Source organism: Lissotriton helveticus, chromosome 1_1 (assembly GCF_964261635.1).
Source record: "Lissotriton helveticus chromosome 1_1, aLisHel1.1, whole genome shotgun sequence".
Taxonomy (NCBI): Eukaryota; Metazoa; Chordata; class Amphibia; order Caudata; family Salamandridae; genus Lissotriton; species Lissotriton helveticus.
The window spans coordinates 512,106,364-512,131,848 of NC_136057.1; the positions used below are offsets into that span (position 1 = coordinate 512,106,364).

General features: G+C 47.7%; 1 protein-coding gene across 6 annotated transcripts in view; it reads left to right on the top strand.

Moving 5' to 3' along the window:
* The window catches only part of DCPH1 (damage control phosphatase 1), a 195,116-nt gene that overhangs the window by 40,678 nt on the left and 128,953 nt on the right, over positions 1–25,485 (top strand). For all 6 annotated transcript variants that reach the window (XM_078673977.1, XM_078673976.1, XM_078673975.1 and 3 more), the window contains one exon: positions 5,504–5,603. In XM_078673977.1, coding sequence (XP_078530103.1) covers positions 5,557–5,603 — 47 coding nt within the window. In that variant the 5' untranslated portion in view covers positions 5,504–5,556. The remainder of the gene's footprint in view (positions 1–5,503; positions 5,604–25,485) is intronic.

Here is a 25,485-nt window from a genome sequence, read left to right on the forward strand (position 1 = left end):
TTAAATGGGCCACTGTAAGCCCTGATATCATTGTTGAAAAAATTATTAATAAAAATAAGCCCCAAATTCTGACGTGTTTAGAAAGTGACATAAACCCAGAAAGAATGTTGGAATATTTTGCTGATATAACGCAAACAGTAAATTACATTTTAAAAATAGATAGCCAAAATCCGCTAAACTGCATAAATGGTTCAATAGCGAATGTTCATAGAGTTATAATAATCTTCTCATGGCCCTTAACCAGAAGCCCAGGGACAAAGGGACTGTGAGATCCTGCAGAAATCATTACAAAGAAGTATTTGTGAGTCGCAGGGTGACCCATCAGGAAAGAGGCCTGGGAGAGATTAAATGAAGCCAGCGTTAGCAACTACCTGAGCCTCTTTTGGAAGACTGTCAATGCCCCCTTTTTTCAGGACAGTCAAAGTAGCTGTATTGATGCTATAATCCGACCTGATAAATGGTTTGATCATTAGGTCTCGCCTACGCAGCGCGCGTGTGCTGCATAATAAAAAGACCTTTAGAAATCAATTCAGTTTTGCAGTGAAAAACGCCCATGCATTGCATTGCTTTGAATGGCAACGCTTGCACGTTTGGCGATTCCCTTGCGGGAGCAAGCTTTCAAACCATCTGTTTGTAATTAACAGATGGTTCCTGCTCGATCCCGCAAGGAAAACAGGCGCAGGCCCCCTCCTCTCTCCCTTCCTCCAGCTGCCTCTCGTCAAACTTTTTTTTTTTTAACTTTAAGCGCGAGGCGCGCGCAGATTCTTTAAGATTCGGAACCCCCCACACGTTTATTGATCAATGAATTGCATGTTTTTAAAGCTCTACCGTGCCTCAGGCAAGCGGCGAGTCCAAAGTCTTGGCTTGTTTACATCGCGTAAAATTCCACGTGTTCTGTAGCGCGTGTTCTGCCTCTGGGCGCTATATTACAGCAACATTTGCAGAAGTAAACCTAGGATGTTAGACGCGGCTTGCAAAGCTTTGCAGTTAATCCCCTCCTCGCCGAAACACACTATTTGCGTGCCTCTGCTGTTCTCCATACAGTCATGAAGGACCACCCAGGTCGGTGAGTGTAGGGGCGTAAAGTGGGGAACAGAGCGTGACATCAGATGCTGGGCTCACATCAGCAGCACCCGGGCTGTCCCCGAGCCCAAATCTCCCCTTTCACGCAGCCTTACAAAGGTGCACAGCTCGCCTGGCCCTTAATGATCTTTAAAACATGTCCTCCCCCCTGAAGAGGCTTTAGTCTCGACTGAAAGGGTATTTGTGACACTGATTAGGCCTTCTGGGGGGAGCGACACAGGATAATGGACTCTGCCATTCTTGCTGGTAGTGGATGAAGCCCTCGAGCCTGCGCCCGTGAGGAGGGGGCGGGGGCACTCCGGGGTGGCATTTCAAGGAGGCCTGTGCACAGAAGCCCTGGCCCCCAGAGAGGCTCGAGATCCATTATTTGAGGGGCAGGCCCGCTCTTCACTCATCCGGCCGGTAGAAGCTCCTGGGGCCGTTGCTTGTGAGGCGGTCTTCACTCGAGGGCCCGCGCCGCCCCTCCGTCCCCGCGCCTCTCTTTAGTTGTGTTTTAATACCGGGCCTTCTATTGTCCTCTCTCCGGCGAACCTTCAGTGCCGCTTATATTCGCAGTCTCGTCCCCCTCCTTTCTACCCGTCCCTTGATTATACTTGTTTGTTTCTCAGCCTCGTTCTCTCACCTCATGTCCTTACACTTGTCCCTCTCCTTGAGTCTCTTCTCCTGATGTCAGACTCTCTTCCACTCTCCCACCTCGCAGGGCATGACACCCAACCTCTGTCCCTCGTTCTCTCAGCCTCACTCCCTCCTCCCCGCATCACACCTTTTGTACGTGTTCTTCGTTCCCCAGGCCGCTCTCTCCTCACTCATCTCTTGCCCCCTTTTAGCCTGTGTCTTAGCTGGTTTACCTCACTGCCGTCTTTCTGCGTCTTCCACCACAATCTCCCTCCTTCCCCTTCCACTAATCTTTACTTCAACTCCCGCCCCTCTGCCTATTCCTCCTTGCATCAAGTTGTCTCTTATGCCTCACCACCCTCTCCTTCCTTACATTATATAGCGCCTCCTTATTCCTGCCTTGCACCCCTATACCCCCCTCTTTTCTCTCTTCCTCTCCTTTTTCTCATTTCCTCCCTGCAGGGGTCCCTCGACCTCTGGGTTTTATCTCTTTACCCTCTCTTGCCTTGATACCTTATCTTCCACCCCTCCACCTCTGGTTTTATCGCTCTCTCCTCTTGCCTTGACATCTTACCTATCCCCCCTCCACCTTTGGTTTTCTCTCCCTCCCCATTGCCTTTACACTTTACCTTTCATAAAGTCGCAGCTGGTACGGAGTGGGTGTGGTGGGGCGTGATAGGGGGTAAGAAAAACACCTGATAACAGCCACAGCTTCTCCTCCATCTTCTTCTCTTCCTTCTGATTCCCGGCAGCACACAAGCTGTCCAAAGCCAATCATACGCTGCTGTCATCAGCATGAGAGCAGCGTCCTGATTGATCTGAGCAGCCTGTTTGGCTGCTCAGACAGTGCATGAGACCCTGTGCATGTTCGCTACCTGGATGTGAAGCACAGCCAGGTGGAGAAATTCTAAGTGCTCATTACTATTTGGCTGGCTCTAGATGGCTGGCCAAACTATCATGCACTCTTATGGTGCACAAACCCCACCTCCTCCCTGTGACCCGAGCCCCACCCCGTCCCACCCTAACATATCCCCGTAGCCAGTTATATCTCCTCTTGCCTTTCTTTACACCATACCTTCCACCTCTCCAACTTTGGTTTATCTCTCTCTCTCCTTGCCTTTACGCCTTCACTTCCACCTCACCCCCTTTGGTTTTTATCTCGCTCTCCTCTTGCCTTTACACCTTACCATCCACCTCTCCACCTTTGGTTTGATCTCTCTCTCTCTCTCCTCTTGCCTTTACACCATACCTTCCACCTCCAGGGCTTTAAGTGGGATGGAAAAACTGTGGGGTGGGGGGGTCTCTCAAAGGGGTGTGGCCAATGTAATTAAGGGTGTGGCTTAAAAACACGTAAGCTAAAAATCTGTGCATAGCACAGTGTGCCACCCGACTTGTATTTTACTGTTTCTGTCATTGCATATGATACAATAAGTAACATTATACCTACAACAAGGCAGGACTATTGGCTTTGTCAATGGTTGTTTGTTGCATAGGATAAATAAGCAGCAATTATGGCTTGTTGTATATAATATTGAACAAGCATTGGCATAGCCAATAGGTCTCACCTTTGGGACCGTATAAGTGTTTAGCCATGCAACAGTTGATGTTGTTGCACCAAGGATATTATGCTGCATAACTGAATACTTATAAGGTCCCAAAGGCGAGACCTATTGGCTATCCCAATGCTTGTTTTTCAGAAGTATACAAGAGTGAAGGTGAGAACATTTGTCCAATAGAGTCTGATAGACACACAGCTGAGAGTGGCCGAAAGTTGTCCTCTCCCACATATCGGGAAGTAGCAAAGGCATTAAACCAGAACATGAAGAAACAAGCATTTGCAATGCAATAGGTCTCGCGTTAGGAAAGTTTGAGCGATTGGTATTGTAAATGACAAATTTTGTATTTGTGTTGGTTTTAAAAATAGCTAAATTAATAGCTTTGTCATTTACAACTCCAATAGATTTAACTTTCGCAAATGTGACACCTACAACATTTGTAATGCAATATGTGTTGTATTTACGTGACTTAGATGTATTGATATTACAAATAACAATGGCTTTTAATTTTTTAAAATAATTAATACTTAAATAAAAGTTATTGTAATTTATAATGGCAATAGCTTAAACTTTTGTAAATAACTTTTGTGACGATTATGTTCAGTGTATTTATTGTGACGAAAATCCAAGAACAGAAGTGAAATATTAACATGTTTTTGTGACATTTGTAATCAAGCTTGAAACATTGAGAGAACATATTTGAACCAGTTGTTGTTGAATGGTTGCACAGATTGATGCTGTGGTGGCGCTGATTGAAGTTGTGGTGGCGACGAGTGATGCTGTGGCGTTCAGTGATGCTGTGGTAACGCATAGTGATGTTGTTGTGCCCCTGAGCGATGCTGTGGTGGTGCTGAGTGATGCTGTGGTGATGCGATAGATAGAGTGAGTGCGATAGATAGAGGGAGGGCGATAGATAGATGGAGGGAGGGCGATAGAGGTAGGGAGGGCGATAGAGGTAGGGAGGGCGATAGAGGTAGGGAGGGCGATAGAGGTAGGGAGGGCGATAGAGGTAGGGAGGGCGATAGAGGTAGGGAGGGCGATAGAGGGAGGAAGGGCGATAGAGGGAGGAAGGGCGATAGAGGGAGGAAGGGCGATAGAGGGAGGAAGGGCGATAGAGGGAGGAAGGGCGATAGAGGGAGGAAGGGCGATAGAGGGAGGAAGGGCGATAGAGGGAGGAAGGGCGATAGAGGGAGGAAGGGCGATAGAGGGAGGAAGGGCGATAGAGGGAGGAAGGGCGATAGAGGGAGGAAGGGCGATAAAGGGAGGGCGATAGAGGGAGGGAGGGCGATGGAGGGAGGGTGATAGATTTAGTGAGGGCGGTAGAGTGAGGGCGGTAGAGTGGTAGAGTGAGGGTGGTAGAGTGAGAGTGGTAGAGTGAGAGTGGTAGAGTGAGGGCGGTAGAGTGAGGGCGGTAGAGTGGTAGAGTTAGGGTGGTAGAGTGGTCTAGTGGTATGTGCTCTACTCTCGGGTGAACATGTTTCGTGTCGCGAATGTCAAATCGATCAGGACACTTCTTCAGGATCAGTATAAAAAAACTATCTACACCAAGGTAAGTGAAAACTACATACCGTGTATGTTCATATTAGACCTAAACTGCCCACACATTGTGCTAGCTGCAGTGTCCGGCGGTATATGGACGCCATCTGGGTCCAGGCGTGTCAGACGCTCGCGTGTAGAGACCTACCCTGCTGCCGATACCGTCCCAAGAGTAGAGCACATACCACTAGACACATAGTTACTAGTTCTCAGCCCCTCTCCACCTTTTAACTAGGCAGTTTACCTTTGGAATAAATGTTTGGCTAGGACTAACTGACCTATTTTAATCCACTTATCCCTCCTTCATCTACACACGCAAGGCCCCTCACCCCCACTGCACCCGCCAGCAGGAACAAAAGATCCCCGACAAAGAGCCCCGGTTCTGGGTGCCCGCCAGGTATTGCAGCGCCGACCAGGCGAGGGGCAGGCTCAAATGATGAAGCATGACACCTAGCTTGCTAGGTGTGTGAGAGCCCTAGTTCCTACAAGGAGAACTCCTCTCCTTATTACACACTCAATCAGTTGACCATTAACCACACTTCCCTTCCAACACATCAACACTGAGGAACTTTGTACTCTCTTTGTAACACATAATCCCGACTGCTCACGTGTATGATTTGAAATTAGAAACTGGTGTCAATTTCCTGTGCTTGCTGTCTGTTTTGCTGCACTTTTAAATTACATTTCTGACATTTGTGTTTGGCTTCCTTCAGGAGATATTACAACTGAACCGTTGGCAGCAACAGTCATTACGCAGTAATCCAGTATGAACAAAGTGGCAGTCCCTTGCTCACTATCTGGCAAATTTACAGGGTTTGTATTTTTTTAAAGCGTAAAAGTGCTACTTCATTTTATGGAGTAGAATCTGTACAAAGTTTTATAGAGCCAAAACATTTAATATGTACCACCTTTTGGTACCCAAGTCTGAGTTAATACTGATTTTTGTCCTGTAGATCTTTCTGTGTGTCTCTTACTCTGACATTTAAGAGAATATCATGCTTTTTATTTATGTTTAAATGTATTTATTGGCCTTTTCAATAAAACCAATCAATAGACAGATATAGGCATGAACTTGCTGCATGATGTACAATGCTCACGTGCTCTTGCTCTAGATTGGATAGTGTACCATTGCCTTCGGTCAATCAATGCAATCAGTTCTGAGGCGGCACATGAATTACTTAGTTGGAGAGTCCGCCTAGTACTGTGAAACAAAAACTTGAACACCCCCCACCCTGTCTGATAGTCCGTGGTCCACGTCCGTCCCATTCTTGCCTCTTAACCTTGTTTTCCCTTACTGGGCCACTGAGGACGCACCTTGTTCTGTCCCCAAATCTGTTAGCCACAGCACTCTCACATATTTGGGTAGAGTTATTTCGTTGAACTCTGATGAGAGCCGTTTCAAGAAGGGGCTCCATACTTTTTGGAAAACATCTTCCGAGTTATTCAGTGTGGTCGATATGCGTTCCATCCCTAAGATGTGTCACATCCGGTGTAGCCAGCCTTTGTTTGTGGGAGAAGTGGATGTCCCCCAGTGTGTCAGAATGTTCTGCAGAGCTGCCCCCAGTGCTAGCCCCATCTGACGGCCTCTCATGCTTTTGATCGGGAATGTGATGGGATTAGGGAGACCCAAAACCACATATACTGGGAGCTGCAGGATCTCTGTATCAAATAGCACATCCACCTCGTCCAGGATTTTAGTCCAGTAATTGGACAGCACTGGGCATTCCCATAGAATATGGAGCCGTGTACCCTCGTTCTCGCACCCTCTCTAACATTTGGAGCTCCTATTTGAGTTGCCTCTGGGAAGGAGCGCCGGTGTGAGGTACCTATGAGTAGCTATTTTCAAAGCTGTTTCGATACTGGCCACGTTACAGACTGTGTGTTTTGCTCTGTAATAGATCCCCTCCCAGTCCTTCCGTGTGAGGTTGCCCCCTAGTTCTCTCTCCCATCTCTTTTGACTCGGTGTGGCCTGTGGCATTTGGCTGGAGCGGAGCATAGCATACATTTCAGAGATCAGCCCCTTATCAGTGAGTTTGGTGATTAGCCATTTTTCGTACTTGGTCAATTTGCAGATCCCCTGTTCCCTCATCCCCTCCTGTTGCACCCATTGTATTAATTGTAATTATCTAAACCGTTTGGATTCGGGAATTCCGTAGTCTAATTTCATTTGAGAAAATGAGAGTATTCCAGAGATGTCGAAGAGGTACCCCACCGAACGGCATGGTTTTTCCGCCACCCCACAAATGCCTTATCTGACATTCCCGGTGTGAAGTCACTGTTTCCAAATAATGGGGTCAATGGAGACGGGAATGTTGTGAGCTTCTTAGTGCTCGCTACTTCGTCCCATACTTTCAGCACAGACTTGGTGATCGACGAGCCCATCAAGCCACAAGGGCGCTGTTGCCTTTTCAGGAAGGGGACCTTCCACAGCGGAATACCCGCCAGCGCCCGGTCCTGGAATAACCAGCGTTTTTCGCATGGATTCTGGTCTCTCCCACTCCAGAAGTTATCTCACTTGTGCCGCTTTATAGTAGTTGAGGCGATCTGGTATCCCCAGGCCCCCGTCTTCGGGGCGCATGTACCCTAAAGCCCTACCCATTCAAGGGCGGGCTCCCGCCCACACAAAATTGTTGATACTGCGTTGTAGCGATACAATCACCCCCTAAGGGGGCAGTGCCGGCAGGGTCTGAAACAAGTACAGTGCCTTTGGCAACAGTGACACTTTAACTGCTGCTACCCTCCCTAATATGGAAAGAGGGTGTTTACTCCAGGCTCCCAGGTCCTTTTCGGCCTGACGTTGTAGCTTAGCTTAAATCAGGCAAATCGTCTGGCGTACTGTGGCCGCTAATACCAGCCCTAGGTATGGGATAGAGTCTACCATTTTAATGCCAGACAGCCATCCCTCGGTTGGGTCCGATGTGTTTCGTGTTGGATTCAGATTTAGGATCAGAGATTTACCCATGTTGACCCGGAAGCCCGAAACCCTACCAAATGATTCTATCCTTCTAGGAAAGCGGGGAGTGAGGTCTTCGGTTCAGACAGTGACGCCATCACATTGTCTGCATGTAGGCTTACAGGTTGCGTTTCCCCCGCAAATGGGATGCCTCTAATTCCAGAGCAGTCCCTGACCCTCGGCGCCAGCGCTTCGATGTACAGTGCGAATAAGAGCGAGGACAGCGGGCACCCCTGCCTTGTTCCTCTCTGAATAGTTAACGGTCGCAAGGGGGTGCTAATAACTCTGATGCAGGCGGTCGGCCCGGTGTAGCAGCATCACACCCAATCCCAGAATTTCTCTCCCAGCCCAATTTTTGTCATCACCTGCCCCATGAATCCCCAATCCACCCTGTCAAACGTTTTTTCAGCATCCACCTTTAGTAAAAGCGCATCCTTTCGTGTGTTTGATGGGCTTTGTCTATAAGGTGGAGTATCCTCTTGGTATTGTCTCCGCATTGGCGATACTGAATAAATCCCGGCTTGGTCGGGTTCAATTATGTTTGGCATATGGGGGCTGAGGTGTGTGGCGAGTATTCCAGTAAAGATTTTGAAGTCTACGTTGAGAAGAGAAATCGGGCGGTAGGAGCTGCAATGCTGTCTATCCTTGCCCGGTTTGGGTAAAACCACTATCTCCGCTGCCATCATCGAGGCCGGGATCGGATTCGTGCTTTCAAGGGCATCGAACAGCCTCGTCAGCACCAGGGCGAGGACGAAACAAAATTTCTTGTAAAAATGGGCAGGGAACCTGTCTGGGCCTGGTGACTTCAGTACCTTGAGACGCGAGATCGCGGCAATAACATCCTCTATATGGATGGGGGTGTCTAAAGTTGCTGCCTGATCTGGAGTTAGTGAGGAAATGTCGACGGACTGCAGATATGCTGCGGTGTCTTGTTCCGCCGGTGTATCTGCAGCATGGAGACTCTCGTAAAACCCTTGAAAAGTATGGGCTATCTCTTGATCCCCTATGTCGTCTGATTGGCCATTCCTATGAAAAGAGGAGACCGTTGTCTTCTGTCTTTGGGCCCGCAGCCTGTTTGCCAATAGTCTGCCTGTACGATCGCCCCCGGCGTAATAAGGGTGTTTCAGTCGGACTGCGGCATACTCCGCTCTATCTACGTCGATACCTGCCAGCTGTGCCTTGATGGCCTTCAGTTGACGCCAAACTCTTGGCGTCCCTGTCCTACTGTGCACCCGCTCCAATTCCTGCACCTGTGCTGCTAAATTGGCCTGTAGTTCCTTGCGTTCTCTGTTGTGTGCTGCCGAGATTGCTATTAGCTCTCCTCGTACTACTGCTTTCATGGCCTCCCCTACTGCGGTGGCAGCCATACCTGGTGTGTCATTTAGAGTAAAGTAGTCTGTAATGCATTTGGAAATCTGTTGTGCTACCGTTATGTTTTGGAGCGTGGATTCTTTAAGTCTCCAGCTTCCAGAGTGGCGTGGGCCCGATGTTATCTGTATCTGTAGGGACAATGCGTCGTGGTCTGAGAGGGCTGCAGGTTCAATAGTCGCCGCCTGTACCACCCTATTAATCTCCCTCGTACCTAGGAAGTAGTCTAGGCGTGCATAAGACTTATGGGCGTGAGAGTAGAATGTATGTTGTGTGGAGTTGGGGAGAGCCTCCCTCCAAATGTCCACTAGCCCTATTTCTTTCAGCCATGTCTTCCCCTCACCTGACATCTCTCCCTTGTGGAAGTAGGAAGTGTATGATCTGTCCCTGGCCGAATCCATGACTAGATTGAGGTTCCCCCCCCCCTTACCACTGTCATGTGGTTCTGCGGGGTCATGACGTCCGTTAAAGCCGTTTGAAGGAATCCCTCTTGCCCTGAGGAGCATAGAGTGAGCCTATTACGAGGGTCTGAGTGCCAAACTGGATATTGTACGCCAGGATCCTCCCCTTTAATTCAGCTACCTTCTCCCTCACTTTTCCTTTGCAATGGTTGGATATAAGAATGGCTTCTGTCGTTTTTTTCTCCCCTGTGGAAGAGAAGTACTGCGGAGGGAACGCCCTCGAGCACAAGCGGTGGCAGTCCTTAGCAAGAAGGTGTGTCTCCTGGAGGAGGCATACATCGGCCTCCGTGCGTTCTAAGTATGAAAGGATGGCGCGTCTCTTCAGTGGGTTGTTTAGCCCCTTGACATTGAGTGACCATTTTCACTATCTCCCGAGCCATAACAAGGGGGTGTGGGCTGAGATGTGTGGGCTACCATGGTATATTTTGTCCTCCGCTGTGTAGGAACAGTTGGTCTGTGGGCCAAAGTTATATATGGCGGAGTGTGTACCCTGGCGAGGATACTCTGTAGGTTCCAGGGACCTTGCATAGGCGTGTAACTTAGACATCGGACTGCCCCTCCCTAACCCCAACCAACCCAACAACAGTTACCCCAAGGTAATGTCCAGGAGCTGCAGTGTGCAGCCTCGGTATCCTGAGTCCACCGGACTTAGTCGCAGGTGCCTGGAAAGAAAAAGTTAGGCGGGGCATTGTTGGCCAGGCATTGACCCGCCCCCCGCCGCTTCCTCCGTGTCATGCTTATCTCAGTTGCATGTGGCGTCCCTCAACAGGTCATGAGCTGTCCTGCGTTGTAGTATCCTTGAGGACTGTTTCTAGGTTGGACTGTCTTTCCTGCGCCATGGCTGTGGGATCTGGCCCCAGGGAATTAGCAGATGGGCGTCTCCTGCCGACGCTCTCGTGGTGGCCTGCGCTCCTGACTGGCCGCAGCCTCGTGGCTCTTCTGTTCCAGGCCAAGCATCTTAAAAGTGTCCTGCAGGGATCTGATTTGCTGGAGTTTGTTATCCCATTTAAAGTTCAGTCTGAAAGGGTGCCCCCAAGAGTATGCCACTCCCTTATCTCTCACATGCGTAGTTACCTCCTTGAACTCTCCTCTTTTCTGTAGCATGATGGAGATGATATAAGGCTATATTGTGCCCCTTATAATGAACCGGTTGCTTAGCTCTGGCCGCCCGCAGGATACGCTCTTTGAGGGGGAAGTCCGGGAGGAAGGCCAGGATGTCTGGTGGGGGCGCCGGGGCTTTTCTCCTCACCTCCATCCTGTGCGCACGATCTATGCGGATCTTTAAGTCCGACGGAGCCCCCAAAATGTTCAGAAACCTCTCTTGCAGGTACTGAGTTATGTCTGCCCCCTCTTCATCCGAAGGAACAGCTTTCACGCAGATGTTATTCCGGCGGGAGCTGTTTTCGAGGGCCTCCGCGTGCGCCTTGAGGTCAATCTGCTGGTCCCGCAATCGTATCACCTCCTGCTGGAGCTGCGCCACCTCTTCTCTCTAGCCTGGTCTTCCATGCTTGCCACTCTCTCACCCATCGTGTCCACATCACGGCGAATTTCGTTCACCTCGCCAGCCACCTTGTTTTTTTGGGTCTGAAAGTCCTCCCGCAGCCTGTTAAACAGTGTCTGTAGGAAGGTACACATGATCGGGGACCCAGTCTCCTCCCTCTCAGGTGAGCCATGTAACGGCGGGGCCACGCGGTCCCCACCTGTGCCCTTGCTGTTGCGTTTTGGTCAACATGTTCCTCAGGGACCTGTCCTTTTTCCCCTGCAGCGAGGATATGCCTTCGGTGTCTGATGCACGCTCCGGTGTGGGCTCTCTCCACTACTCCCCCCTCAGATGTCCGGCCACTATCTGCCGTAGCTCCCTGTCGTCCGCTGTCTCAGTACTCAGCTTTATGGGCGCCTCTACAGGACTGTGCTCAAACACTGAAACAGGCGACATGGGCATTCCTCGCTGCTTACACAGCCTCTAGTCCGTTTCTATGCGCTTCTCACATCAGCCTGCCTGACCGCACAGTTGCGTCCCCGCTTGCCCCTGGAGCCTCCTCAATAGGCCGTTCTGTGCTCCAGCCGCGCTGCCTCCCTAGGTGCTCCTAGGCCCGGCGCGCCAGACGAAAACACTGGCCGATACGCCACTAGGCAGACCCCCAGTAGGGCCGGTCCCCTGGGGACGTGTTGTTGGCGTGCCCTGTTAAGTCGCTTCAGGGCCAGTCCTCGCTAGGTCCGACCCCCCTAATGCTCGCGCACCGCCATCAGGCGGGTAAGTATGGCTCTTGCACTCCTGCGACCTCCTCGGGCTCTCGCTTCCTTTACTGTCCCTCGCTAGCGTAGGTGTAGATTGCGGTCTCTCTCTCTCTCCCAGCTCTCACCTCAGCTCAGCTTCACTCGGCAGGGCCCGGGCCTCTGTCTCCGCTGCCCCCTCTCGTGCAGGCCTTCGTTAGCACCCATGGGTGCGCCAGCCCCTGCTCGTTGCCGTAGGCCGCGTCAGGACAAGGACAGTGTCTCCGTGTCAATGCGGGCCTTCAGTCCCTGGCTTACTACCAAATTGGATAAATCAAGCTTTTGGTTGCAGCATTTCTCTTTTTACATGTGTTTGGTATACAGTTTAATTCTGACTCCTCAAATTACAAAGTTGTTTTAAAATGTTATGTAGCGTAATAAATGCTGGTCTTGTCAAGCTCGTACTTAAATATAAAGAATACTGTTCTTCTCCTGCCAAGCCGAGGGACATTTACGGACTACAAGAACATCTGAAAAGATTCTTATCTAAACATGGTAAAACTCTTAATTAGTGCAGAAACATTGCAAAACATCAAATAGACAGAGCATTACCGGGTAATAACCAATAGCCTTCACGGGAACCAGGGCCATAGTTTAAATAGAACAGTTTTATAACTCAGTTATTTTACCTTCATAAAAGGAGCTGTCCAAGGCTTGCTTGCGGCGACCCTTTAGTTTTGCTTAGAAGAAAGTGGGGTCTTTACATTACAAACGTAGAAATTGTATTTTAGGAAAAATAACTTTGGTTCTTTTTTTGTCAATATAGTGTTGCCCATTTCATTAAGACTAGTTATAGGTTTCCTTGGAGAGAAGTAGCCTAGACCAGTTTGAAAGACCTTGGAGCTTAAATATGACATAGATGCAAATCATATTCCATCAGGAGTGTGGCCCAGTTGCCACCATTGGGATTCACTAAGAATCAGAAATTAAAACAAGCTGCAGGACAAGGTCTGCTTTTCTCTAGCAGGATATTTTAACTTGTATGTAGCATCATCAGAGACTTTGGCCAAGTTTGTCTGCTGAAATACCAATAATCAACACTTCGATCAAAATGACTGACAACTTGAGTCTCCAGGCCTTTTGGCCAAGAGTATGTGCATGCTGTAGGACCATGAGGTCTGGTTTACTGTAAAAAAAAACTCTTTGTGCAAGTTTCTTGATGCTCTTTCTACAGCAGCTTGAAGCTTAGGCATGAAAAATAGAGGGGACCAATTCAGCCAATTATTGGTGGTATTAGACAGCTTTGTTTCGAAATCTTTGATCAACAGAGGGTGACTCCTCGTGGCCATTTAATCGCTAATTCCCAAATCATGAATTTTGGGGCAGACAGAAGCATTGATCTATTCCTAGAATCCTGCTTTTTCTAAAATCAAAAATGACCAATGGGGAGCAGCATAGGAGCTGTTCCAAAGACCTTTCATCTTCTTCAGATCCCATCTAAACCTCATAATGCACAGTACATTTAGACTTTTTGGACATACTTTACTCCTTGCTTTTCTTCGAGGGTGTTTTCTGTGGCTCAAAAACTTAACTCCAGTTAATTTCCCCCATGTGCCTAATCTCTGCAACTCACAGGTGAGATCTGTTTCCAGTCAGTATTTATCCAGAATCCTTGATTTATTTAGATCATTCGTTGATACTTTGTGATTTGCCAAAACATTTTTATTAAGCTATAAATTGTAACAGACTCTTTGAATAAACTTTTATTATCAAATAATGACACTTTTTTTGCACTGGGATACTTTGTTTTATTTTGAGCTTAAATGTTGTCTGATGGTTAAGTCCTTTACCAATTTTGCGCATACTAGTGTGAAAACACCCGGTATTTGTAAAGCATGAAGTAATCACCACTAAGAGTTTCAAGACTTAGTTCTAAAGTAAGTACTTTTTAAGTTATGATTTTTTAAAGTTCGCAAAATAAATCACTGTTGTGCACAGTTACACACAATCTAAGTCGATGGGAGAAAATACGAAAAAGCATATAAAATCACACAGTGGGTTCTCAAAGTTCACCTTCCAGACTCTGGTAAGTAGCAGGACCAGATCCAATGTTCCAGCAGCAGAAGATCGGGAGCGTCCTGGATTCGGCTGGTAGCATGGTGCTGAGGTCGTTGGTAGCCGGCCTGCTACGAAGAAGGGGGCCACCTGAAAACATGTGGCACAGAGAAACAAAGGTAAGTCTCATGAAATCCTACTCAAGGGAGCAGGTTGCAAGGGCCTCAGAACCACGGGAGCACAGCTGGTTCGTCATTACCCAGGTTTGGTGGGCTGAGTGCAGAGCAGAAAGGACAGCCAGGCATAGTGTATCGAAATGGTCCTTGCGGTCAGGGGCAGGCAGGTTGCAGAGGCAATTCCGGGACAGCGGGGTCACTCATGGAGCAGGTGTCTGGGTTCTCAAAGTCACTCTATGGGGGTCTGCGTCCTGAGTAGTTGGAGTCCTGATTGGACTCTTTCTTCTCAGTATTCAGCGTAGGTGGTTCAGTACTCTGGGTATTGGCACAGCACGGCTCCTGTAGGTCCTGGTGTCCTCTCACTTGGTGGGGAACAGATCTGATCCTCCAGAACTGATGTACCTTTTCTAGCTTGGGTGCTGTGTTGTTGTCCCTGGGGAGCAGCAGATCGGTAAACCAGACTTCGCGGTTCGGTGGCTGCAGGGGAGTAGCTCTTCTACTTCAAGGGAGGTTCTTGGCAATTGGTCGAAGGCTGTTTTATGCAGCAGGTCTTCGGTTCTTGGGTCAGCCTCTCTTTCCATTGCTCTTCATAAGCCAGTTTAATCTAACTTTGGGATCCGGGGATGCCACCTAAATACTAAATTTAGCGGTTTTAAAGGGGATGACAAGTAGTAGCCAATGGGCTACATACCTTTAGGGTGTCCCCCTCTAAGTGATCAGTTCCTGTGGGAAGGGATACTACCCTAGCCCTGATAGGTTGATTTCCTTCTATCACAAGATGGAGGAATTAGAAAAGTAGTGTCCACATGCCTGCCGCACCATAAGGGTGGTGCTGGCTGAATGTGGGCACACCTCCTAATCTAACTAATTTTCCCGCCTGTCCACATGCCAAAAGGGGAGCAGGAAAGGGGGTTTGGCATTCTCCACTATCAGGAGGTGCCTTGGTTTCATTTCAAAGGCGACATCGCCTTTGAGGCTTACCGCCCTGGCAGGCTCTCCTGGCCTGGAGGAGGTGTGAAGCACCTCTGCCCAGAACAGGCTTTGTTCCTGGCCTCAGAGTACTGGGTCTCATCCCAAGAGGTCAGAAACATGTCTAGTGGTAGCAGGCTGGCTAAGACTAGTCACAGACCACAACAGTGCTTGGTAGGTTTTCAGGGGACCCTCTAACATTGTCTCCTTTAAACAATTATTAATAAATTCTCAGTGAGGATTTATTAAAACGAGATGCTTGGTACCAAAACATCTTAGGGTACAGTGAAGCTATCGTGGAGCTAGGAACCTCGTAATGACAAGTATCCAACCCATGTACTTTCTATGGTGTTCCTTTGCACTTACAGTATCCAAGAATGGACTTAGATTTTGCATGGTTATATCTGCTCATGCAGATATGTCAATACATGGCATATAGTGCACATGGATTTAGGGCCTTAAGGCCTGCTGTGGGGGTGAATTATTTATACCTCATGCAGTGTATGTGGGCATGGCACACAGGGCCGTGTGCCATGCTGACTCTTCAATTTTCACTGCACTGAGACATGCAGCCTACAGTGGCAGTGTGCATGATCTTGGTGAGCGGTCCCTAGGATGTCACAATTTGTGCCGCAGCCCTAGTGGATCCTCTAAAGTCCCAATGCCCTAGGTACAAGGGGTACAATTTGCTAGGGACTTATAGGGGTTGCTGAAGTTGTGCCATTTGTGATACAGTTTTTAGGGAAAGAAAGCTGGTACTGGGAACCTGGTTAGCACCTGTTTAACAGGGACCCAGTACACCTCAGTCAAAGTTGCATCAAAAAGTGGAGGGAGTACTGCAACAAAAACCCAGCTTCCCACTGAGAGGAATGAGGAGATCCATCTCGGGGGTGGGAGGGTGGGGGGATCCTTAAATTCCTGAGACCCAGCGAGAAGTCAATTAGGATGAGAGCGGCTGTTTCACTTCTGTCCATGCTGGACAGGATGTCCTCTGTTTCTTCCTGGAGATCGGTTTCCGTGCTGTGGTTGCTACGGATCACTGACTGGGTTGAATCCTGGCGGTGGTGCTACTCTAGATGTGCAGAGAGTTGCCTGTTGATCTCTTTCTCCAGGACGTTTGACAGGATAGGAAGAAGCTAAATGAGTCTGTAGTTGCCGAGTTTATTCAGGTTTGCAGAGGGTTTTTTCAGGAGAGCTGTGACTGCTGCCTATTTACAGCTATTCGGGAAGGTTCTGCTAAAGACTGAGGAGTTGATGATGGTGGGTGCGGTTTGCGCTGATCAGTGTTTTTCCTAGGTTGTACATGTGGTGAGGGCAGGGAAACTTGGACTAACGCCACCTCCGGCTCGGACATCGCCACCGCCATCTCCAACGGAATCCAGATCCAGAGAAGGGACCCTCCAGGAGGAGGACTCCCCATCGCACACAAGACCTCCCTTGTCCTCTCCACCTCCAATCCGAGCGACCCCCCTCTCCCACTCCAACACTGAACACCTCCACTTCCAGATCCAGACTAACCCCAGAACCACGCTACGCGACACCCTCTCCTACAGACCCCATGGACCGCGCTCCCAGGCTGCAACCACCATCGCGACCTCGTTGCGCCCCACGCCATCACTTCTACGGACTACATCCTACTTGGAGACTTGAACTTCCACTTCGACAACCACAGCGACCCCGACTCATCACCCTCCTAGACAACCTCTCCAACCTCGGACTGAAGCAGCTCGTCACCACCCACACGCACAGTGCAGGACACACCCTCAACCTCATCTTCGCAGGAGGGAAGAAACAGCCATTTCAGCCACACCTTGCAGCCCCTCTGGACGGACCACCACTGCGTTCACTTCACCTTCAACACCCCCACCGGACTTTCCCCCCCTCGGTCCCCCCCCCTGCACCCACCTCGAAGGAACTGGAGTATGATCACAGAGGAGCATCTTAACACCACCCTCCTCCGAGATCCACCCTGCGCCATGACCAACGCCACCTCCGCAGCCAAGATATTTCACCGCTGGATCTCCAGCTGCGCTGACAAGCTCTCACCCTTCTGCTACCCCTGCAAACTACTACCCCTAGAAGCCACCTGGTTCACACTGCAAGAAGGCAGGCGCTCCTGCAGGCGCCTCGAGAAAACCTGGGGAAACCAGAAAACCACGGGAGACCTAAACAGTTACTGGAGCGTCCTGAAGGAATACCACCAGTGTATAAGAGACACCAAGCTGACTTTCATCAAGAACAAAATCAACACCAACTCAACCAATGCTAAAGAACTCTTCAACGTCTTACAACAACTCACCAAACCCCCCCGCAGAGAACCCACGGACGTCACACCATCCCAGGAACTAGTATAGAAATGCACTATTTTTAGACACTTATGTATGCATTTTTGTGTACATGTTGGTTACTTTGGTGGCACTTATGGTGGTTTTTGTAATCTGCAGCCCTGAAGAAGTTCTGGTAACAGAACGAAACGCGTTGGCTGGTGTCTGTATGGACTATTAAAAGAATATTGAATTTCACATTTTCCCATCATCATTTTTTCGTACTTCAGCGTCTGTACATATGTGAACTAACCAACGAGTGATTACTCTCCAACAAACCTTGGATTTTCATGATTAGTAGCGGTGCTTTTTCATTTATAACAAAAATTTAGACCATCCCAGGAACTATGCAACAAGCTCAGCTCCTATTTCCACTTGAAAATCAAGGCCCTCTACGACAACTTCACCGAACAGACACCGGACACCACCCCCCTTGCCACTACCACCGACAAAGAGCCGACCATCACAACCTGGAATCCTGCTACCGTCAAACTCGCCACTGTGACCATGAGGAGCACCTACTCTGGAGCGCCCACGGACACCTGCCCACCGTACATCTTCCACAGGGCTGCCATTGTACCCGGACTAGGACTTACCATCAACGCCTCCTTCGGATCCGGCATCATCCCAGACGCCTGGAATCGGACAGAGGTCAAACCTCTCCTTAAGAAGCCCCCGACCGACCTCACTGACCTGAAAAACTACCAGCCCATCTCTCTCCTCCCCTTCGCCGCCAAAGTCACTGAGAGACATCGAAGAGAACTCCATCCGAGACTCCTCCCAGTCTGGTGTCCGCAGTATCCACAGCACCAAGACTGCCCTCCTAGCTGCCACCGATGACATCCGCATGCTAATTGACCAGGGACACACCGCGGCCCGCATCCTACTAGACCTCTCCGCAGCATTCGACACCGTCTCACATCATACCCTCGCTGCCAGACTCCACAACGCTGGGATACGTGGAACCACCCTCTCCTGGATCCGATCCTTTCTCTCCAGCAGAACCCAGAGGATCAGACTTCCTCCGTTCCTCTCTGAACCCACAGAGATCAACTGCGGAGTACCCCAAGGATCATCACTCCGCCCCACACTTTCCAACATCTACATGGCCCATCTCACCACCATCGACAGACAGCACTGGCTCAGCATAGTATCATACGCCGACAATACCCAGCTCATTCACTCTCTCACCAAGAACCTCGAAGACACCAGACTCTGCTTCCAGCAAGGAATGAGGGACGTCACTGCCTGGGTGAAAAGCAGTTGCCTGAAGCTCAACTCAGAGAAGACCGAGGTCCTCATCTTTGGACCCTCCACCTCCGCCTGGGACAATATCTGGTGGCCCTCCGCCCTCGGGAGCCCGCCCACCCCGATAGACCACGCACGGAACCTCAGCATTATCCTTGACTCCTCCCTCACCATGACCCGCCAGATCAACTCTGTTGCCTCCACCAGCTTCAACTGCCTCCGAATACTCTGCAAGACCTTCAAATGGATCCTCCCGAATGCAAAAGAACCATCACCCACGCTCTCATTACCAGTAGACTGGACTACGGCAACACCCCCTATGCCGGAATCAACAAAACTCTCTTCTACAAGCTCCAAACTATCCAGAACACCGCAGCCAGACTCGTCCTTAGAACCACACAGCACGAACACATGACCCAACACCTACGAGACCTCCACTCGCTCCCAGTCGAGAAGAGACTAACCTTCAAACTGCTCACACACATACAAATCCCTCCACAACATTGGACCCAAATACCTCAACGAGAGAGTCTCCTTCCACGTACCCAAGAGGAACTTCCTCTCCGCCCTGCCAACTTTGCCCTTGCAGAGACCCCCCGCATCCGCTGAACCAGAGCAAGCGGAAGAGCTTTCTCCTGCGTTACAGCCAAAGCCTGGAACGAGCTCTCCGTCAACATCAGACGCTCCCCCACCCTCCACACCTTCAGGAAAAACCTAAAGACCTGGCTTTTCGACTGAACCGGAGCTGCACCCACCCCTCCCCCCAGTGCCTTGAGACCCTCATGGGTGAGTAGCGCGCTTTATAAATCCCTGATTGATTGATTGAGCGATCTGTCAAGGACCCTGAATGGATGGTCTGCAGAATTCCAGCGGTATCTTCTGTGCTGAGTCCTGCTTCCTGCACAAAGCAGTGACTACTCCCAAAACATCTTTTACACATATCTTGCTGACACCAGTCTTATACAAATGCTAAATCATTGGGTATGAATTATAGTTACCAATAGATTCAAAAACCTTTGTTGAGTCCATTGACAATACCAAGCTTATTACCTCCATACAGATTGTCCAAAACGATGTGTAATATGTGGCCTCCGTTTCCTTTTACTCCGTGGCAGAAGGCCGGTGATGATCCCATTAAGATTTATTTAGTATCCAGGAAGGGCTGCTGTGCTAGCCACACTTTTCTGATTTTGTTTCCATGACTCTCCTACATAGCCTTCTGAATTGTCTTGCAATTTGACCAGTTTACGGTCATTTTCAGTCAGAGACCTAGCTATTCCTCTTGTGCTAAACTGATTTCTTTCGTTTTTTTGTCCTTTGTTGGGTCTACCCTCCACTGATGTCCCAGCTGACTTAAGGTTGTACATTTAGCAATGTTAAATATTAAGAGCTTGTTGAGAACCCAGTGCCAACACGTCTGTTAAGGGAGAACTCTGTCTTGGTTGTACTGGCTTACAATGTCCTTTGCCAGACATAAATCCTGGAACATGAACATTTTTGTGTGCTGCAAATTCTCTGTTCTCTGTTCTCAGTGAATAGTGTACACGATTTCTTAGTTTTTGTAAGTTTATGGACAAGTGTGTCACTAGCAGGCCTGTTTTTGTGGCTTGCCATCTCTGTAGAAAAGGTGGACTGTTTTCCTTGCAAGCAGTTCACTGTCTCATACTAAAATTGTAATCTGAGAAAACGCATATTTATGTAGGAAGAGAATCAGTGGCTCAACATTGGTAACCTGGCACAATAGCATTGCCTGCCTCAGAGAAAACAACATAAATATATGTGCAGCCAAACATCAATACAATTGATAGTTCAAGTCTCTTAAAAAGTCCAAATTCAGCTATTGCAAAAAGGTCAGATTCAATAATTGAGGGCTAAAGAAAGTACAAACAAAGGTTAAGGAAACAAACTAGTAAATCTAATATGAGAATCGGAGGTTATTAAGAAAACTAAAACCACCTATTGGGAAAGAATGATGTTTAGTATTATCTCTTTGAAAATGCAAGAGAAGGATTACAAAAATGCTGTTGTCTTACTTATGGTTGACCAGAACTTGTATACCCTTTAAGAACAGTCCACAAAGTTCTGATACACGGGTCAAAGTTAGTTGCTGTTTCTCTAAAGTAACAACTTCCTAGGCCGTTGGACCTTTTGCATCCTCCAGCTTCTGAAGTTGTGTACATAGGAAATGCCCAGTTCTTCCTGGCATACTTGAATTTTGCTTAACAGTTCGACGTTCATCAGTGTAGGGTAAACCAGTTGGGTGTTGGTGATGAGGACTAATTTGTCTTGCTAAAAGTTCTAAGATTCACATCCCTATTATCCAGTAGAAAAATCCTCTCCTAAGCATACACTTGGTCCATGTTGTGCCTGGTATCACTGATTCATGAGAAACCCTAGTTATAAGTAGGAAAGGTGCTACATAGGGCTTTTCAAACCTAGATAGCCTCTGTAGCACCCCTCTTTAACAAACTTGGGCTATGTGTGCGTAGTGCATTGAATTATCAGTTGGCAATCAAGAAATGGTCCACAAAAAACAATTTTCGTAAGACAGTTTATCGGGATGTTGTGAAAAACCTCTCTCACCTTAAGTGTCCTACACATATTGACCCATCTCACTGGTGGGGTGAAATTATTTATAAAGTGGAGCATTGTCTTAGTCTGAACATCACTCAGGGTTGTTTAGAAGACCCTCTCTCACCCAATTTCTGTCATGCTCGATCATCTGGTCTCATCTTGGTCCCTAAAAACCAGTATGGGCTCAACCATATCCCAGGGACCACTTAAGATAATTTCTTTCTTCCAGGGTCTAATGCAAAAGTGGAATGTCTAAGGTCTGTGCTACTATGAGTAAGACTGAATCTGTACCAAGAGTGTGTCTTAACCAGGTTGTGCTCATTGAAGATATCTTTAGATTCAAGATCATCGTGGAGCTAGTTCACACCATAGACTCTAAGGTTAGATAATACATTATGTATATTACTGCATACGGTATTTACAAATCATTTGCAGAAAAAGTGATCCACGAACAAACATACTATACAAACAATTGCTGTATTTCCTGTGAACGCAATAGAATACCTAAAATCTGAAACAATCCCGCAAAATATTAGGGAAAATTAATGCATTCAGTTTTTTCCCATATCCCCTCATATGCATACTAACAATTTCATGAATTAATCTATTTATTTTCCCATAGCAGACATTTTATAGCAGATACATTTCTGTTATTTGACTCTTTTTCCAGTAAAAAGAGACTGATGTAACAGCAGTTATAATTAACCAATATAGTGGTTACTCATATCCCGATCCTGTGTCAATGATGATCTGTATTTGCTTATTGTGTGTGATTACTCGGTTATGAAATCCCTGAAAATGTAGGCAAAAATTGGAATTAAAAGTAGTAGTTTGAGTCAGTTGGACAACCATTTCCAAATGTTTGTATTATTTTCTAGGTTTCTTTTATTTTTATATAAGTCCTGCTTTAGTTATTGCTTCTTTAAAACCGTTGAGCCAGTAATTGATCAGTATACCTATGCTCTTACAAACTTGTTAAATCATTGTGTTGCTGTCACGGTTGATTTGTTGATGCAATACCAGAAACAAGGTAGGCATATCTCTATTCTGTGAACTTGCCAGCATGGGTCTGAAGACTATAACTTGTCCCTAAAGACTGTCCTGCTTACCGGCTCCCTGCCTGAGGACGGGCTTGAATTTGTTTGTTGCCGCACTTTGCCTCCATACCCCACGGGCTCAGGCGCTGTACCGGAAGGCTGACCGGCCGGGCTTTGCTCCGCCGGTCAGCTACGCAACTACAGCCCCCAGCAGCCCCCAGGGGAGGAGACCCGTCACAGGAGCGCGCCAGGAGGCGCATAAAGCGGCGAGTGGTCCCTCGTGGACGCGCGGGCCAAGCCCGGGCAAAGGGCGGGCCCTCTGTGGACCGAAGAGGCCGGGACGGGCCACCCCCTTAACATCTACCCTCCTGACATCCTGGGCCCAAGGTATTTCGTGAGCTAGGTTTGTACTACATATTAACACATCCATACTACAAGAATGAATCAAATACGGAAAACCCCGGTGGCGACAAGATCCACTACAAGATTAAAACCTGTTAGCACACCACTACCCACTATAACTGCCATAGATCTTATGTTGCAAAAAACTATTGGCATAGTGGCGGATGCCATACAGGATACAGAGAGACAACTCTCCCTGACCCCGGATTTGTGCTTCCCAGACTTATCTTTACATACTAGCGGCAATATAAACATTATGGATGCCACAATTAACTCCCAGGAATCTCTGTTAATGCAGTCATTCACAGACTTGCCAGGTTCACATACCAAAGACAATACCCCGAGAGCCTTGTTTATATGCCATACTGGGAACTCCACGGAGAGTAGTCCCCTGGTGACGATTAGCCTTGATAACAACACAAGCTGCTTGCACACATCGTCTCTTCATTCAGAGATTCAACTAGTGGAGGATTCAATACCTGCCACTCAACTCACAACAGGTATAATTCATGATCCATCTAGTGTAACCCAGCAACACAGGAAAAAACGTAAGATTAAGCGCCCGTTGAAGAAAACCTACCGTTTAATAAATAAACCGCAACACTCAATTAAAGACATTTGGTCAAAACTTAGACAGGCTAAACTTAACACGAAAATCACGACTGGGATCCCCTTAACATCTATCCAGGACCCAGATATAATCTTAAGCGAGAAGCCTATAGAGAGTAATCCGGTTAAAGACCAGATAAGTCAAACGGATCATTCATCTACATTGAAAATACCCCTCCTGAGCGAAATAGAATCAATGGTCAAATCTCTTTTACAGCCCATCAGTAAACGAATTATTAATATAGAGAAGGCCTTAGGAAAATTTGAGAGAGCACAAAATGAAGTCTCTTCCAACATGCTTAAAATACTAAAAACGCCCACTTCCATCTTTGTTCCAGCAAGTAAAACACTTAATGAAAATAACATCAAAACAGCGAAAGCTATTAAAGACTCTACAACTAGTGCCATCAAACAGCCTTCGCATCAGCGACAGGGATTCCCAGTTACCCCAAATTTAGTAACCACCACACAAGTAGCCTTCAATTTACCACACTCAGTAGCTATGCCTATAAGTAACACACAAGTTATACAGGTAGCTGATGAGTCTGACGATAGTGTATCGGCCGTTGAGGGTTGCTCCCCAGATTTAGCTATAACAAATACAGAGCTGATGCAAAACCCGACCCCATTAACATCGAATATTCCCACTAAATCAGCAGGGGCAAAGCAGTTTAAATCTATGACAGCAAAAAGACCTATCTATTTAAACCTTCCACCTGAATCCAATGCATACACCATTGTCATGATTGGGGTTCCCAAACTGGCGGACAACAGGGGGGAGACCTATACGGAACTAAAAAATAAGGTAATGCAGTGGCTAACTTTACATAGACCACTTCACTCTCACATAAGTGGGCAGATTTGTCATGTGAAGAGAGTAGATTGGGCGGGCCCTAGATTCAAATCAACAGAGGGAGACTGTATTGTAGTTAATTTCAGAGACAGACGAGTGGCAAACTTTATCACCAGCTGGAGGAGTCCTTTGACAAATAGCCTGATTCGCACGAAGGGTTTAAGTTACTTTTACCCTTCCAACACAAATGGGCAAAATAAAAATGCCCAGACTTCTTACAGCCAGGAAGGCTTGTTGGTGCCCCTAGTACAAGATCAACCATGGGCGCCACCTTTTGCCCCTAGTCAGGTGACGACTTTAGACTTTGAACAAAGAGGATATGCACAACCCTGTGAAGGCAGACCATATAATTATCCTCCATCAATGTTTGAGAGAAGGGAACCTGTACCACATGTATATAAACGAGATCAGGTACACCCCTATCTGTCTCATAATCAATACGGAGTTCCGACTTCAAATAGATATGATGTTTTCTATGATCATGGTCAATTGGATGAGGTGGATTGACTGATATCTGCCCTGCCCGCTAACGCCCCACTTGGCCTTCCGAATAGGGCGGAACAATCCAATTTAATAAGCACTGACAACTTAGTAAGCACCTTAGCCCCTCCAAGAGTGGTACCTATTATCAATACTATAGAGCCTCTAATAATTCTTCCTGAGAATCTTTCCCCACAAGCGGCACCTCTTCCCTCCACCCATGATTTTTGCAGCTCTCCTCTTATTATAGCTCCTAACTTGCCACCTAGTACTAGAAACCAATCAGCAGCTATAACAACTCGACATAACCAAGACTTGCACCTGCCCATTGGTATGACCTCAGAGTCAGTGGCCGACCACAATGTACTCAAGACTATAAAAATCTTGTCATGGAACATAGCAGGACTGGCTTCAAAAATAAAGGATCACACGTGGGTGGAATTCGTAAGGAATTTTGCTATACTGTGCGTTCAGGAAACATGGTTCGTAGATAATAATGCTTTTATCGAGGGTTTTCAGAGCTTCTTTGTACCAGCCATTCCATCTCCCAGTGGCAGATCAAAGGGGGGTTTGGCAATATTCATCAGCCTCTCCCTTATCTGTCAGGCAAAAACTAAACAACTGGGAAATAGGAACATCCAGGTTATGGAGCTAAGGAAGGGCAGAAATGCACTAACCCTGGTCAATTTTTATAACTCAGTAACATCATTGGGAGAGTGTAATATCGTCAAGCTCCATAATTACCTGCAAGGCGAAAAGACAAAATTGCCACGGAACATAATAATCACTGGTGATTTGAATGCGCATCTCTGTGGAAACCCTGCTATGACAACCATGGGCTCCCTGGGGTGCGAAAACAGGGCAGGCCTTCATTTTTCCCATTGCCTGCGAGGTACTCATGTCAATAATCTCATTGACGATCTGAACTTGAGCATCGCTATGTCTCTGAAAGATGACTCCTTTATCTTTGAA